Source organism: Pseudoliparis swirei, chromosome 4 (assembly GCF_029220125.1).
Source record: "Pseudoliparis swirei isolate HS2019 ecotype Mariana Trench chromosome 4, NWPU_hadal_v1, whole genome shotgun sequence".
NCBI lineage: Eukaryota > Metazoa > Chordata > Actinopteri > Perciformes > Liparidae > Pseudoliparis > Pseudoliparis swirei.
Genome location: NC_079391.1, coordinates 20860976 through 20878737, shown reverse-complemented (window position 1 = coordinate 20878737; position 17762 = coordinate 20860976). Strand labels below are relative to the sequence as shown.

General features: G+C 41.8%; 1 protein-coding gene across 3 annotated transcripts in view; it reads left to right on the top strand.

Annotated features, from left to right (window-relative positions):
* ntrk3b (neurotrophic tyrosine kinase, receptor, type 3b) overlaps positions 1–17762 on the top strand; it is a 164496-nt gene that overhangs the window by 44602 nt on the left and 102132 nt on the right. For all 3 annotated transcript variants that reach the window (XM_056413123.1, XM_056413122.1, XM_056413124.1), the window contains exon 4: positions 17459–17527. In XM_056413123.1, coding sequence (XP_056269098.1) covers positions 17459–17527 — 69 coding nt within the window. The remainder of the gene's footprint in view (positions 1–17458; positions 17528–17762) is intronic.

Below are 17762 nucleotides of genomic sequence, written 5' to 3'. Positions count from 1 at the left end.
CACTCCAGATGGCTATTGATCTTTAAAATAGCGAGCACATTTAATAGAAAAAAAGAAGAAGATAAGAACTGTATTTGAGCCTCCTATCGCAGCCGTGGAGATGAGAGTGCTGGAGTCAGTGATGATTCTCAGAGGTGCTAACCTGCCTCTCTCCAAACGTCTAAAATACTCTGAAGTGATGTTAGCAATCACAGCGTAAGACTCTCTGAACCCTTTGGTAAACAGGAGAGCATTCTGATAAATGTCTCCACGAGTGCACACACTCGCTCTCTGCTGTCATTATCACTGTCCGAATCGGCGCTTTCCTAATTACGCTCCCTTTACTTTCTGTTTTTTTGGTGTCCCTCTTTTTCGTTGCTTTTGGTTTTTAAGCGGTATCTTTCTCATTCACACAGTTGAGACAATTTAAACGATGAGTGAATGAACGTACATTTTGCGATATAGAGCATTTCCTCCATTTTTGGTTTCAAAGCTTGTGCGTCGAGAAATGTACGTTCTCTGTTCCACAATCAACAATAAACACGCAGATTAATGCACTGTAAACTCTCAAGTCAGTCAGAGAGGATTTGTTACTAAAATGCTCAATGGGCACCGATCACCTCAGTTCAGCAAGCAGTTTAACTTCCTTCAGAGTTTGAGTCGGATCTCTGGCCGTTATCAGAATGCAGATTCATCTTTAAACCCCAACAATTTAAACCTTTTTTTAACAACACCTCCTTTTCACTGGACCATCTACATTTGCTAGTAATATGAATATGTAGTTTTTAGGTTGGAGTTGTTTCCTGTGTGACAACTGCAAAGAAACTTGATCAGGACTGAAGTGTGACGGTCAGTCCATTCCACCACCTCCCTTCGATTAACAGCTGCAATTGTTGTTTCTCTTTTGATATTCAACCAAGTTTTTCAGGTGCAGATTTAATACATATCATTCAGCTCTGGCTATAATTAAACCTCTTCTGCTAATGATAACATTAAACCTGAAGAATGTAAAGAAAAAGCTATGGCAGTTAAATTAAGTAATGTCAGCGTAGAGTGAAACATTGGCATCGCCTTCCTTGCCTTCACCGTTGGCTTGCTGGCGAACTCAGACTGCAGAGGATTGCTATCGAGACTGTCGACTATTGGTCTCATTTTTCCGAAGTCCATTTTCTGTTCAGGCTTTTGCGCATGAACCTTTCCCCTCCCTCTCCCTCTTTCCCTTAGCTTTCTCTTCATCAAACAATCACATTAATATGCTCACAGTCATCAGGTTGTTTGTTGCATTTAGTGGGACAGAAACTGAACATAGACACACAGAAGTATCCCTGATAGGATGTTTGGCAGAGTGCTAGCCAATGACTGAGAGGATGCTGGGAGCCCGGGCTGTCTGAACTGTCTTCACTGGCCCTTTGTCTCCAGTGGGGCGATGGGAATTATGCTCTGGCAGCCCCGGCTGGGTCAAGGTGGCTTCCTGCTGTCTGAGACTCGGAGGGACGCCCGGCTCGATGCCAGCCACGTCACCCCTGCCAGTTTAACAGTACCATCTGCCCCTGCTCCTCCTTCCACTCAGCCAGCCTCGTCAAAACAAGTCAAGATGGCAGCCCCAGGTGGCCATGTATGACAGCTACGGCAGAGGGGATGCTGGGAGATGCTGTGCGGTAGTGGCAATCATCCAGGAAAGCCCAGGCTTGGGTTTTACCGCATACGCACCTCAGCACACGAGACGGCGATATAGCGGGCTGCCGGCCCCTCCACCTGACAGACCCTCCACCAGACAGAGACCCCTGTTCAGGGATTTTTCAAGTTCTTTTGATCAGCTCAAAGTGGCTGGTAGACCTAACCCTCACCCGCAGCCGCGTTTTGATTTCTAAGCTACTGTTTTGTCATTTGTATGGAGGACTCAAAATGACTTAAGTATGCATGAATAAATACAAGAATAAATAAATAAATGCTTAAATAAATAAATAAATGTATAAATAAATAAATACAAAAATAAATGTATAAATACAGAAATAAATACGAAATTAATAAATATAAGTTATAACTCAACAGGACATCATTAAATAAATGTATTTCTGTATTTCTTCATTTATTTATATCTCTATTTATGTGTCCACACGTATTTCTTCATTTATTTATGTGTGACATTTACGTGTCCGTATATTCAAATGAGCTGGGCGGTCCGAACCTCATTGTTGAACAGGATTGGTCAAGTCAGGGAGCAAGACAGAAGCAATCGATCCCTAGCACTTGGATCTGTAGACGAACAGCGTTTATTATGCATTCTTGTCTGTACATTATAAATACTACTGTTGTTGAGTCACAGAATGTAATTTAAGGATGTTTTCAGCCGAGAAGTTAGTAGTTTAAGCATCAAATCTGTGGTTGGTTTATCGAGATTCAGCCTAATAAGGATATGCGACGGAGATTTGAGGTCCTGCTCGCGGGACCTCTGAGCTCCGGGCCCTGTGTGGCCGCCGAGAGAAGCCTGATCTCGGCAGGACTTTTTAAATGCTCCGCTGGCTCTGACGTCTCCGTAGCGGCTAAACATGAGATATAATTAGGTTTTGGAGGATCTAAAGAGCACAAAGAGTTTATTATTTACTAAAAGATAACGTTACGTCAATTTGACTGAGGGTTAAGATTCATAACTTCATAATGTAGCGACCCTGGGTCAGGAAAGCTACGAGACGTTGTATATTTATTATCGTTTATTCGTAGCCTACGCCAAACAGTGAACACCGCAACACATTCTACTCCACTGTAAAGTATTTTACAGTGAATAATTGGAGTAAATTCATGCGCAAGAACAGTTGATGTGGTCACGTCACAAGACCAGAAAGACCGTCCTGCGTCCTCGAGAGTCTGGACTCCCAAGACCAGACTCACAAGACCAGATTCCAAAGACCAGACTCCAAAAGAACACAAGTCTGTACTCAGTGTTCTTGGAATTGATAAACGGCTGAAGTTAAAAAGCTGTCTAGGCTAACTTCTGCTAACGGTGAGCTGAGCGAGTCAACTTCAGCATCATGTGCCAGGCAGAAGTAGTAGAGCACAACACATCAGGTGCATCACATTCCTGTGACCAATCATGCTTTAGACAGAGGTTCGGACCTCCCCAGCTCATTTGAATATACGGACACATAAATGTCACACATAAATAAATGAAGAAATACGTGTGGACACATAAATAGAGAAATAAATAAATGAAGAAATACAGAAATGCAGAAATATATTTATTTAATGATGTCTTGTTGATTTATAACTTATATTTATTCATTCCTGTATTTATTTATTTATTTATACATTTATTTAAGCATTTATTTATTTATTCTTGTATTTATTCATGCATTCATTTATTTATTTATTTATACTTAAGTCATTTTAAGTCCTCCATACATTTGCTCCGTTTCTGTTTCCTGAGTCTTTGAGCTCTGGAAAAAACAACGTCAATGGTTTCAGAATCTTTGTTGAGTGTGGCGACCTCATGTTGTGAGATGGTTACAGCACCTGTGGAGCTGTTTAACGAGGGCAAATGTATTTATTTAGATACCTATTTATGGCATTATGTTTAGATTAAATACCTAAATGTATTTTTTATTGCATCGTGTGGTGGCTGTAAAAAAACAAACATTGCGCTATTGTGCTTGTTAATATGTTGCTTTCATAGCTGTTAAATAGTCGATAGCTTCCTCAGAAGAATATTTAAATCATACCATGTACGAAACTTAAAGGAGCACAGCTTGCTGGTGCAATAATAACAAGTTATTAATATAATACAATTTATTTGTAAGCTTCAGTTCATCTTAAGATTTTAAAAAGCATGCACGGTTAATGTACACATAACCTTATTTGGTTATTACTGTTTGTCTGCACAAAAAACAGGTCGAGAAGAGAAGTTGACAGTTTCAGGTGTGAGATAAAGAAAAAAAAAGCTGAACCGCATCCCCAAATGTAAAATGTCCTTGCAGGTAATGTCATCATCGTCTAATCTTTTCATTTGGCGTCCGCTCACCCCCCGCTCCCACACACACACACAAACACTGTGGAGGAGTTTAAACCCCCTCGCACCTCAGTCGACGTGATTAGGCCCCGCCCCCCCCTGCTTCTTTAAACCATCACTCATTGCTGGGGACGCTGAGGAGACACCACTTGGCCAGAGCCGCCCCGGTGTGCGAGGCATGGCAAGGCGATGGTGTTATTGTTGCAGGAGTGCGGCGTGATGAAAGGATAAATGGATCCACCGGGCTAATGGAGCGAGGCGGCCCAACCTGCAGCCCACTGAGTGGAGGCAGCTGTAGCGGAGCTGGGAGGAACCTCTCTGGCTGGGCGGCCGAGAGGTTTTTCATGGTTTGAATGTCGCAGTGCTCATTTCTGCTGTCGGGAGCGCCGATGATTTGGATGTCACCTGCTAGGGTTATGTTTCTGAAACACGAGGTCCGGCCACCTGAATGTATCATCATCATTCAGCTCACGGGCCTCCGAGAAGCTGCAAGCTGTGCAGATGTTAGACATGAAAACTCTGGTGGAGCTGAAAAACAGCTGCTGCTCACTAAATCTCTCGTTTAGAAGGAGGCCTTTTGTTTTTGGAGAATACATTGACCGGGCGCAGCGATGAGGCATTTGATGTCCGTGTTAACTGCCATCTTTAATAATCCCTATTAGTGTTTTCACTCTGTCCTACTAAATGTTTCTTATTTAGTATGTTTCATTTGGCGTCGGACAGGATCTGACGACAGGATGGTCATACATTATTTCCATCGCTTTCATCTGCTATTATTATGCCTTTGAGCATTTCTCAGCATTGTTTTGGGAGTTGGTCAAGTAATTATTTCCAATTGGCTGCCTCTGGAATATTATTCATTTTGATGCAGTTCCTTGGTGAATTTAAGAAAACGCCTCCTTTTGGATTAGTATAATTATTTCTCTAATATCAAATTCCAGAGGTGCTGCCTGGCTTGAAATAATTTATAGTGGCTCATTTAAAGTTTTGAGTAACCCCTTATTGCATCTTTGTAATATTGCTCAATGGCAACTATTGGGACCGCCGTCTGTCACTACTGCTACCCACCGCAGTTTGTAAAGATTGATTTGATCTATAAGGATGCAGATACTACACAGGGAGGGAGAGAATGCAGTAAACATGTGTTCTTTCATCTTGTCCATATTCATTTCTTTAAATTTTTTTAAATTATGTATATCTAATCAATGCACTGGGCTAACAGAGCGATAATGCAATTAGTACAGACGAACAGTTGAGTAAAAACAATGTAAAAAAAGTCAGATTTGTTACGTATAGATGACTACGTATTGCTCCTCCCCCCCCCCCCCCCCCCCTACATATCCATGTTGTATGTCGGCAGTTGTTTTCAAGGGTTTGGGTGGCAGGCCATCACTTTTACGATAACAACACATTATCTGAAGATGCATCGAGGGTAGATCTTCATCCCCCATACCCTTATCTACATTTCCATACATTTGCATGGTTGTGTTAGTCAGTGAAGCACAGAAAAGCAGAGTGTCCTTGAAGCCAGTGTCTTTGAGCTGCCAAGGAGAAACTACTCTCCAGATTCAATTCTTTCTTTCTTCCATCTCCCTTTTTTCCCTTTAATTTAAATGAGTGGAGACAGGCCCATTTTCATGTATCAGATTTTGAAAATACTTGAAGGCGATAAAGCGTACACACTTGAAGCCCCGGGCCACTGGCTTTCTTGCTCTTACATATTGTTGTATTTAACACGCTGTTTGGATGTCATATAGGAAGAGTGCACTGAGCAGACGTGTCCCCAGGTCTCATATACACGTTCTGGCATCACTAGGAACCATTTATGATAGAAAGACAGGAGTCTGGCAAAACAACTGTTAGATTTGAAGAAATATGGAGTACATCTCAGGACATGACCCTTTACATAATGAGGTGATCTTACATTGTATTATCTACGTCTGACTCAAACATTAATCCGTGCATTTGTTGAAATACTTCAAAATATTTCAGTTCCTGCTGCGACTGGTCTCCTGGTTTCCACCGTAGCCGATGTCCACACATGGTGTGGAGATGCACGCTATGAGGCTAAGCTACACTGCGGCCACAGAGAGATGCCTTCCTTTGAAATGAATGAAAGATTCTCCATTACTACAAAGCGCTGGCAGCCGTGCTCGTGGGCAATGTCTCACACTGACGTGGCATCTGCATCGCATTCCTGAGGGAAGCAGCCAAACTCAACCCTCAAAAGTTGATGGGGGCATTCATGTTCTTGCACTGCATTTAAATAACTGGACATGAAGTTGCTGTTTGTGTATTGATGATGGACAGGGAATCATAACATGAACGGTGATGTTCGCAAGCTTTGATGGCCAGTTCACAAAAGTCTCCACATTTGTAACCCACCGCTGTATATATATTTTGACGTGTACTAAGTGACAATGTTACAATGCTGCTTTAGATGAAAAACTTTGTTTTTGCCGGTGAATGTTATACATCAGTGATGGAAAGCAATTTATATTTACTGCAGTATTTTTCTACATTGATACCTCTTCTGTCTGAGGGGAATATTGTACATTTTATTCCACTACAGTCATTTGACAGCTATAATTCCTGGTTATTTTACAGACAAAGCGAGAGATTAACAGGATGCCTACATTTAGTGAAAGCACAGCAGTTAAATGCCACTTGAAATTAATGCAATTATGACTGACATAATAGTATAATGTATAATGACCCCATTGTACATGATGGGCCATTTATCTGTAAAAAAATATTAACTCTGTGCTTGTACTAAATAAACATGTTTGGCCTGCTGGTCCACCACTTTGGTTTAGACTGAAATATCCCAAGAACTATTGGATGGCTTGCCATGACATCTCACACATTGATGTTCCCCTGAGGATGAACCGGAATCATTGTGGTGATTCCTTCCAATTGAGCGTCATTTTCTTTGACAAAATTAGATTTCTCTTTGAAGTTTGGAGTTGAGCAAGTCTGCAGTAAAAACCAAGGATTTCTCAAACAGTTTCACCTCGTTGCTTTTGATAGCTACACAGGATTCCCCAGGTCCACATCGGGGTGGTGAGAGCTTTGATTGCGGAAGCTTCCTGTGCTCTTAAGTTATGTCCATTGTCCTGCAACTCCCATGGCCGTTTTTCTCCGTTTATTGGTGGGGAGAAACAATCATTTCGGCAAAGACGGACTTAGGGGCCAAGCCGGGGTTCTCTGTGGAAATGCTTTAATTAACTGAGACAATTCCTTACCCAGTCCTCTGGACTGTGGGATTACAATGGACAGATGGCCCTTGTGTTGCACTCTGTTCTGACTCCAGCAGCAGCGGATTTGGATTGAGATCCAGATGGTGGGAATGCCTCGGCTACTCTTCTGAAATCTCAGGATTATGACTAAGATGGACTCACTCATTCTCTCACTCACTCACTTATTCACAGAGTCCTGCTACGGCGAAATAGACACACGGCTATCTTCAACGTCTTATCCGTGACTTTCTTTATGGATGGAAAGTAATGGAGGCCAATGTTGTTTGAACTCAATAACAGAAATGACCTATACCTGAGGTGCACTATTACCTCTGCCCGAACAAATCAGGGAGAATGTTCTTCCATCCCGCGGATATTTCCCTATTTATCAAACAAATACAACGATGGAACGTATTTATCGTTATCATGCTCTGTTGACCTGCTTGCTTGCTGGAAAAAGCACTCTGAGAAACGTGGCCTGAAGAAAGGCTGAACATGTGTCTCACAGTCATCTGGAAAAATACTCCCGGGTGACTTTATTGGTGTTTTAATCAACTCTAACATTTCATCGATTTCAGCAAAAGGCCTTTCATAAAGCAGCAGACCAGAACAAGAGGGCAGTGGGTTCCCTCAGCGAACGTCTCTCTCCCCTCTCAGAAAAGCTCCACCACAAACCCGGCCGCCACTGCCCTCTCTCCTGGAGTAAAGACGTGTTCTGCGCACATTTCATCTGCCTGATTACCAAAGGCATTCCGAAGTACGGCCGCACACCTGTGGCAACGCTGTCAGCCCGGTGGAAGTTCTGTCTCCGCTTGTCTCATTATATTGATGACAATTTTCATTAAATTGCTCAGTCAATTTTCACATCTCCATCCCCTATCTGGGAAGAAGAAAAAATAATCAGTCATAGCTCAAAGGCTTCGTTCTCTTGTGTCTTGGAAACAAGACTTGCATCTCTGCCTCACAATCACCTACGGAGACGGATGGCTGTGTACAATATTGTCTTTCGTTAATTGCACTGATATTGCAGGGATGTATTCCAGTTCCTTATGCGCTCACCTGACTCAGTGATTTTGGGCATGCGGTGCCTTTTTCCCGTCGGATCTTAACCCCTTTTCGCTTCGTCCCCTTTTTTACATTCACCAAGCCCCCCATTGCTATCAACTAATTTAGAAACTCTTCAGAGATTAGTCAGCCAAACAATGGCGCTACAGAGAGACTAATTTTTTGGCGTTATTATACAGAAAGCAGGATGCATAACACGCTACTGAAAAGGCAGAAATAGGCCCTTATTAAAAGTCATCATTCCACGTCTCTCGCAGCTGTTGCCGGAATGAAAGTAACAGATATTAGGGGCTGTTATGAGTCGTCACGAGGCATTTAGTTTACAGGAGTTATTGGGCTCAAGACAAAGTCATCTATTCTCAAATAGTGATAGATTAAGGAAGCATTATTTTTGTGATCCCCACACTTTTCTTCGGTCACCATCATTTGGTCAAAATTGTGCTTCTTATAATACTTTATACAGGACTGTCTCAGAAAATTAGAATATTGTGATAAAGTTCTTTATTTTCTGTAATGCAATTAAAAAAACAAAAATGTCATGCATTCTGGATTCATTACAAATCAACTGAAATATTGCAAGCCTTTTATTCTTTTAATATTGCTGATTATGGCTTACAGCTTAAGAAAACTCTAAAATCCTATCTCATAACATTTTAATATTTCCTCAGACCAAGTAAAAAAAAAGATTTATAACAGCTGAGTGTTTGTCAAGGCTCAGGAAACCCTTGCAGGTGTTTCGAGTTAATTAGACAATTCAAGTGATTTGTTTAATACCCTACTAGTATACTTTTTCATGATATTCTAATATTTAGAGATAGGATATTTGAGTTTTCTTAAGCTGTAAGCCATAATCAGCAATAAATCAGAATAAAAGGCTTGCAATATTTCAGTTGATTTGTAATGAATCCAGAATGCATGACATTTTTGTTTTTTTAATTGCATTCCAGAAAATAAAGAACTTCATCACAATATTCTAATTTTCTGAGACAGTCCTGTATATGATCATCAGCACATCCATCAGTCTACAGCTATACAGTTTAGTGCTTGCTATAAATCCAATGTTAACTCATTGACATCTTCATTAGACTCTCAGAGCAAACAGGAAAGTTCAAGTGGGGCCCTTGGGAGTGGAGGTTGGATGGGTCAAATGAGAGCGCTGTCCATGTCCTGTTTGAAACCAAGACAGCGTGGACTTCTTTCACTATAGTCTGGTAAGGTAACTCCTGTACTTTGCTGATGCTAGTTCCATAAAAAGAGTTATTTTACATAGGAAACATCGTCGTTTTAAACCAAACCACGATGGTTTCCGAAGCCAAACCAAGTGAAAACCAACGTGAAACCATAATACAGACTGCTCCGACGTTTATCATCAAAAGCTGCCGTCACATGTTTGACAAACATTTGGATTAAAACAGCTGAGGGTTGTGTACCTTGCTCAAGGGCGCTTTGATAGCAGGCCCAGTTTCATGTTATTTAACCCGGCTCGGCTGCGGAGGGGGAATAAACAGGTTTTTACGGCAGATGAGAGGAATTGTGCTGCGAGATTAGCGAGACACATGCACACACAAACTACAAACAGAGGCTCTCTCTGAGATTAAATAATTGACTATTTGTATCCCTCTTCCCCAGAGCCTGTGCTTAATGCAGATTCAGTGTGAATACTATTCCCGATTATAATGAAGTGGTGGCTGTTTGAAGTTTCTCCTTGGCTGTTTTGACGGAATGAATTCCATACGGTACCGCCGACTTTAATTTATAGATCTCCCTTCCTCTTACACTTTGTATTTCCAGTGATTGAACTGCCTATGGGGGGGATTTAATGCACATTCCCTCTTATTCCTGTGTCAATAATGCTATGCAAGCGCTGTCTCGCTGAAGCACATCCATCAGGAAGATGCACGAGGGAGATGTGCTTATTCTTTTTCATAAATTGATGATTTACTGCTTGTCCTCGGTGGATCGCTGGCAGACCATTGTGAGGTATCTTGACACGACAGGAGGTTCGAGATACAAAATAAAAATATCAACAGAGTATATTTTTGATAGTATAACATAATAATAGAATCAAATTAATTGAACTTTATTGTTGAACTAAGATGGGAAAATAATGTTGAAAAAACTACTTTATTGTGTCGATACATATCATTAAAAAAATCTTTTTCCTTTTTAATTTCTGTTCAGTACATTTTTATGTTGAATCTACATACATATTACTCTATATTCATAAAGCATAATAATAAAAGCAAGAAAATAAAAGCAAAAAACACACACAAGAAATAAAATAAACAAAAGAATATAAGTAGGCCTACGACTAATTATCTTTGGTCTCACCCAGGAAATATTTCCCAGAGGAGTTTCACCAGAAGGAACACAGACCTCTGGAGGACAAGTAGCAACTGAAGATTTATCGGTTATGACAGGTTATTGTTTTCTACCTGTGATCGCCCCCAAAGACAAAGACGCCGGATGACAGACCATGTACTGAATGTGTAACCAGGGAGGGATAAGATAATATAATTATGTTCCACATTTTGACATTAATAAATCATTACCTCATTGATTTTTGTAGACATTTGGGAAATGACTGTCAACAAATGAGGCAATCACTGAGTCGCCTGTCAGCGTCTGCTCCGCATTTTATATAAAGTGTCCCCAGGTTAGATTGTGCCAAAATCAGGTGAAATTTTTCTTTCGAAATATAAAAGGAGATTGTTTTTTTAGCACAAATCAGAAAAAGGACAGGTGAACAGCTGATCCTCTTTTGTAAGACCTGAGGGGGCCAGAGTCTCTGTATCGCTGTGACTTTGGAGTCATTGCATTATTAGAATGCAGGTAGACATTTGATACAATATGTTGATAAGAACAGATTTTTTTTTTTATTAGATTTTTTTTCATGCCTTTATGTTTTGATAGCAGACAGTATAGAGATGACAGGAAGCTGCTGTTCTCTCACAACGCTGGCAATGGCAGACAATCCCGGCGTCGCATGACACAAACAGACACAATACAAAAAAGGAAAAAAATATATTTTGGATGTTTGTGTCATGAGCCTTGTTGGAAGGAAACAATATCTGTAGAGTGCTTTGCATAATGTCATTGTCAACAAGCGGACCCTAACAGTGGCAGTGTCTACTGCTCTCTCTCATATGGCCATCAGAGGGCGACTCCTCCGGTTGCAAAAAGAGATTGATTGATTCTCACTTTTTTTCACCTCGCTAGACATTGTAAACTTGAGTTTCACGTCTCAACCGCTAGTTTCAGGTCTTCTCCGATACAGAACCATGTTGTTGAGTAAAACAGACGATCGGGCTGGCTCTGCTTTAGGGCAGGGCAACCCTGTGATTGACAGCTCGCTAATACACCGTTGTCTGGGAGTTGTGTTTTCGCCTTTAAATATACTGCAAGGCACTTTGCGCAGAATTTAACCCCAAGGAACTGATGACAAAGATAACAAATAACTCAATAGAAGTAGCCAATCTACTTGCTAACGGTGTCCTTTACGTTAAAACAGTGGTCCCCAAACTACGGCCCGTGGGCCGGATCCGGCCCACCTCCACATTTGGACCGGCCCCCTGAACAATACCAGAGACGCGTTCCGATTTATTATTTTTTTCACCTGGCCCGCTGCCGTTGAGATTGCAGTGAGACGCGGAGAAAATGTGAAGTGGTGCTCTTCGCAATAAAACATCTTTGATGGGACGTGTCGCGTCTCGGCCAATCAGCGTTCAGATGTCCACAGCGTTTGGGAAGTTAGGTTAGCTTGAATGTTAGTCCGCTACATCTGCTGCTGTCACGCTGCACGGTGTACCGATACTAACAAAGTACCCGTACGTTAAAAACGAGATTTAGCATATTTTTAGTTTCGATACTTCATTAAAAGAGCACACTCTCACCTCTCACTAGCACCACCCCCCCCCCCCCCCCCCCCGGCTGGCCCTCCAGCAGACAAGGGAAACGTTATGTGCCCTCTCAGGAAAAAGTTTGGGGACCCCTGCGTTAAAAGGTCATATAGAGGGATCAGTATTACAGAGATAGATACACTGATTAACTAGTTAATAGCCCACACTGTCACTTTAAGGATGCGCTTGGTCGTATAGGCGCATTGCAGCCACTGAAGTCATCTTGAGGATTGCGTTTTTTCGATCGAGCCTGTGGAAACATGCGGCATGGCTTATAGCTCAGTAAAATAAATGAAGGTCAGGGTGCTGGGTGGGCATAGAAACCAGAAATCCGTTAGAGCTCTTTACAGCTTTTCTTCATTTTTATACAAATATCTATTACACCAATTTATTTCTAACCTCAGCTGTACCTTTTACCACGGTTCAGTGAGAGGCTCCTTTTGCAGCGGTTGTACAAGTATCTACAATTAGATTGGGTAGAAAAGACTCCGGTTTTTGATGGATTCTCAAAGAATCTGAGCAGCAAAAGGGAGACACGTTTTACACCAGCTATAATACCAAAGCGTCAACATGTTAGGTGGAGGTTGGAGCGAAAACACATACATGAATAGGGATTTGAGGAGGTACAGATGTGAAGTTGTTTGTGTTTTTGAGATTAGATGTGGTATATTTTAGGACTCACATTATATTTATTTCATGTTTTTTAAAATGTGAATTGAATTCTAATGAGATGTCAGCCCTAATAATAATAATAATAATATCTAACCAAGGAAGCCAATTTATTTCTACTGATCCTTTTCAGCTGTTGACAGAGGCATTGCAGGTTTGTCCTCACATGCGTATCAATGGACAGAAACCCCACCTTCATGTGCAAACCGGCAGGATACACAGAGATTTCCGCCGGGCGGAGGAGGGTTGAGCTTTGGATCGCCGGACCAGGAGAAGCATGGTCGCAGTGGGTGGGATGAAAGGCATGAAATAAGTTCTGGGTGTTACAGGCAGATGCTGGCAGGAAGCTGGAGGGGTGCATGAGCAGATCTTATCAACAGCTAACACTCGTCTTCTTCACTGTGGAGATTGTTTTTGATATTTGACCTTCCGGCTCTAGAAGAGTCTTGATGGTTGCAGTTCATCCTGTGCAAACATGGGCCAGCATTTATTTTGGGAATACCTTTGGGGATAAGCGGGGGAGTCTTTGATGAGTTATGCACCGGCTCAACAAAATAAATACATAATAACAAGTGACATTTAAGACATTTCATCTTCTTTGTTTCCAGGCAAAGAAGGATCCTTTTTGGCCGCTTTGGGTGAACAGAAGCAGAGTGAACGTATGTTTTCATTAAACAGGTTTAAAAGCAATTTTTGTAAGAGCGTATTTACCCCTTTAAGTAATCTATGACACAGTATTCTCTGAATTGTACACAACAGTTTCCAGTTTCCAACTAAATATTGTCTAGATTAAAGTACTTTGACCTTGTGTACATTATTAATGCAACATTCATTTATAAAACGCACATGACTGCTTTGTGCTGCTCCTTTTCTAAAATGTCAGCTTTTTAAGTCTGAAGATTTCTGATTACAACCCGTAATATTTTAAAGTTCTACTACAGGTTTGTTTTCTCGGCTTACAGTTGTCAGCCTTACTCGTAACATAAAGGCCTCCGAGACATTTTGGGAAGTATTTTTTTTTTAAAGAAGAGAAAAGGATGCAATTAGTTTATGGCGCTGCGGCAAATATTAGCCGCCTCTGCTCAGCTTGACAGATGACGACTAGATTTCTCGACGTCCACGCTGCTGATCCGTTGAGACTCCTCGTTCAGTGGCTGTCTGGTTCTCCTCTGCGTGGCCCTGAATGTCAATCTGCAGTGCTCCCCCACACTCAGACAGTAGCCACCAGTGATGCTGCACTAATTAGCCAACCCTCTCGAGTAGCCGGGCCCTCCCAATGGCATCTGTGCCAAACAGAATTATTAAAGAGGGAGGGAGAAGGAGTCACACCTCCTCTGCAGAGGAGCAAACACCCGGGTTTCGGCTTAGCATTCACTTCGACGCCCTCCAGCTGGGGAGCCGATGCTGCCATCAATATTAACACCCAGATACATCCGTCGCCGTAGCGCATATTTTCCATCCCAACCTCATGAAAATTTCATGTGAATCACATCATTCCTTATTCAAATGAGCACTGTCTGGAGATGATTGGTGGTGGCTGAGTGACTGAACAGCAACTGTCTGTTTTATGGTGTATTAAAAGCAGGGGAGGTCTATGTGTGTATATTTGTTGGTGAGTTTATGTCCTTCCAGGCCCCAGGCCTGGCTTTTCATTTTCCACACCACATTGATGCCTTATTTGCTGATTTGTTTATGTATTTAATAATTCATTTACCCCTCACTATCCAATTTAAACTGTCATTTCTTGTCGAGATGCGAAGGATGACCTTTGAAAAAGGAACACTTCCCGCAGGAGACGTGAAGGAGGTCACTCTCTCGCTCTCACTTATCGTTGTGCCAAAAGCGGAAAAACATTTGTCACTCATTAAGGCTCATGTGTATAAAAACGTGTATTGCTGTTTCAAGGAACATTTTTTTTTGCTACACCCTAACACAAATAAGCCTAAGCATAGTTGATATTTTAGTGTCTCTACGAGAAGTAAATGGCACGTCTGTAAATAACATCTGCATCAGCATGTTAAGGATGAAGGCAACAGTCCTCTAAAGCAAAACATTTTAATTCTAATTTTCTGGAAATAGGTTTATTTGATTTTTTCAGAGACCATTATATGCAATGAAAGTGGTGTCAATCTTATCATCTGACTCTGCACGCAAGCAAATAAGTTTATTTCCCAAAACGTCAAACTATTGCTTTAATTGGATCTGGGAGAGTGACATAATTAACACAAATACAACATAATATGAATCTATTTCTGATGATTGTTACAGTGAATAAATACATAACCAGCTCTACAGGAACAGTGTTGTTCATTAATGTCACTGTCTAGATCTCCAGGTGATGACTTGTACACTCTAATCCAGGGGTGCTCACACTTTTTCAGCATGCGAGCTACTTATAATGTGACCAAGTCAAGACGATCGACCGACGGGTGACATTTTCTTTGCTCCGTCCCGATGCGCGCAAACTGGCGTCGGAGGTCTGCGGCGAGCGAGACGGCGGGCAGAGGACTGTTAACACGACACGTAGAGACAGAAATGACGTGCTTCCGCTGTAATTTGGCGCTATAGAGAAAGTGACAGGGGGGCGGGCCAATTTTTTTTAATGCCGTATTGAGCACCCCTGCTCTAATCTATATGCTTTATGCTTCTATCTTTATCTTTATAACAGTCTCTGAAATCACTTCTTTTTAATGAGTATATCTATGCAGGGATTGCTGTTAGTGACAGTGTGGGCTCCCTCGTAAACGTAGAGGGGGGGGAGGGGAGGGAGGGGCTTTGCACAGGGTTAATTACTTTTTTATTTTATTTACAAAGCTCATACAGCTCGCTATCCACAATGTTTGAAGAACATGCATATGGCATCGCAAAGGAAAGTGAACACATTTAAATGGACTTGTAAAGTTAAAATCCATATACTCCGACATATATGCAACCAAAATGAAAACTGCTTTGGCTAGAGTTATGATTATTTGTATTGGAGGCTAGCATCGCTAACCTGCTGTTGGTCCATTGTCCAGAGGCCTGCGGGGCACTTTGAGGTGTTTCCAGGTGTCCCTAATGTGGCTGCAGGGTCCTCTGCTGGTCCTCTCTCTTCCAAAATAAGAAATAGTTTCTCTTTTCTTTTTTTATTCACTCACCAGATGTGTGTGTTGGGATGTGTGTGTGATTTGACGAAAGTGCCGAGCGGCCCTGCTCTTAATCACCTAATGAGCTGCTATTTGCTCGCACCCCCCCCCCTCTCTCTCTCTTTTTCTCTCTCTCTCTTAAATATTCTTTCTGTGTATAATTCAGTCCTTTGGGATAGCAGGTTTTCTTTGGGAGGTGCATTTTTTAATGCATCATCTGCACCAGCTCTCACCCCACATCCCCTGTACTCAGAGCTGCAATACATTTGCACAAGCATTATTATTTAACCGCCGCGCGAGTGACATACCTGTGCGTGAATGTGTGTGTTTTTTGCATGTGAAGAGCGTGTGTGATATCACAGCAAACAAGAAAGATCTGCAACATCCTCAGCTGCCTGTTGCTATGGCGACACTCCTGGTTACAGGCGTATCTAAGTCTTCAATACCTTTAATGTTGCAATTTTATAACACATTCATAGCATGTTAGGGTTTGAACATTTGATTAACTCCTAATGTTTACCAAGCCCATTTGCTGTGTTCTGAAATATACACCGTTTTTCATTTATATGCGCTATTAGTGGTTGAAATGTCTCTTATCACCCACCGTGTTCCGTATCCTGCGAGTGTCGCTCCAATTAGAAGCTGAGTGGATGACTCCTCGATACCCTTATAGACACTGAGCTGTAATATCTGGTGTTGCGTTTTAAAGTCACAGTAATGTGTAAAGCGTGTGAGTCATCAAGCGAGCGTTCAGTACATGAGAGGAAAGAAATGATCAGATGGAGCGTTGCTCTTGGACTGCATCACAGGATTTGATAGTATGCGGCTGCGTCAATGAGCCCATTTTGTATCTCCTATGAAGTGTAGAAAAACTAAATGTATTTCCTTCATGTTTAAACTGGTTCTGGTCGGATCACTTGTAAGTCTATTGAATTTAGCGGCTTCCTGAGCCGGAGGGGGATCCTTAACTCAATTGAATTATTTTAGTAGAAAGCGGCCAACTTTCTGTTATTGAGTTGGCAGAGCCTTGAAGCTCCACACAGTCAGGCCTGTTCCCCTTTTCCTGTCAATAGTACTTTGCCTTATTTTCAGCCATAGATTCAGGCCTGTTTATCCACTTCCCCCACTTGCTTATTCATACTTATACTTTATTCTATTTTCGTTCGGCTGAAATATAGAAATGTAGTTTATTCAACCTAAAGATATGCAAAACAGGACTGTGGACAGACAGTATGTGCACGATGATGTGAAGTTGGGACACCGACAGTTAAACAAATTAAACTCCACAAACAAACAAAAAAGAGAAAAAAGTCAAAAAAAGACCCGGGGAAAGATTTGCTCATTGGGTTTTCTAGATCCAAAGCACATCAAAAAGAAAAAGAGAGAAAAGTGAGACTAAATGGAGCAGAGGGGACATCAAACTGGAGGCATGAAATTAAACACACCCATTTAACCCTTGCTTTGTTTTCTTCCTCTCAGAAACTTGTCGAAGAATCCACTCGCCACCCTGTCGTGGCAGCTCTTCCAGCACCTCCAAATCTCCGAGCTGTAAGTCCTCCTCCCGCCTCTGATCTCTCTCTCTCTCTCGTTGGCTTCCGTTCTTGTTTTATTAGAGCGGTTCATCGTCTCTCCCTGCAAACTATCTGCCGCCACACAAATTGTCCTCACTGCACGCCTCCCTTTGTTGTACAATACCCTCTAATTTGTCCAAACATGTGTACAGGCCAAAAAAGTAATTTGTAGACTTCACTAAGGCACACAAAGGAAGTGTGGTGGTCTGGTA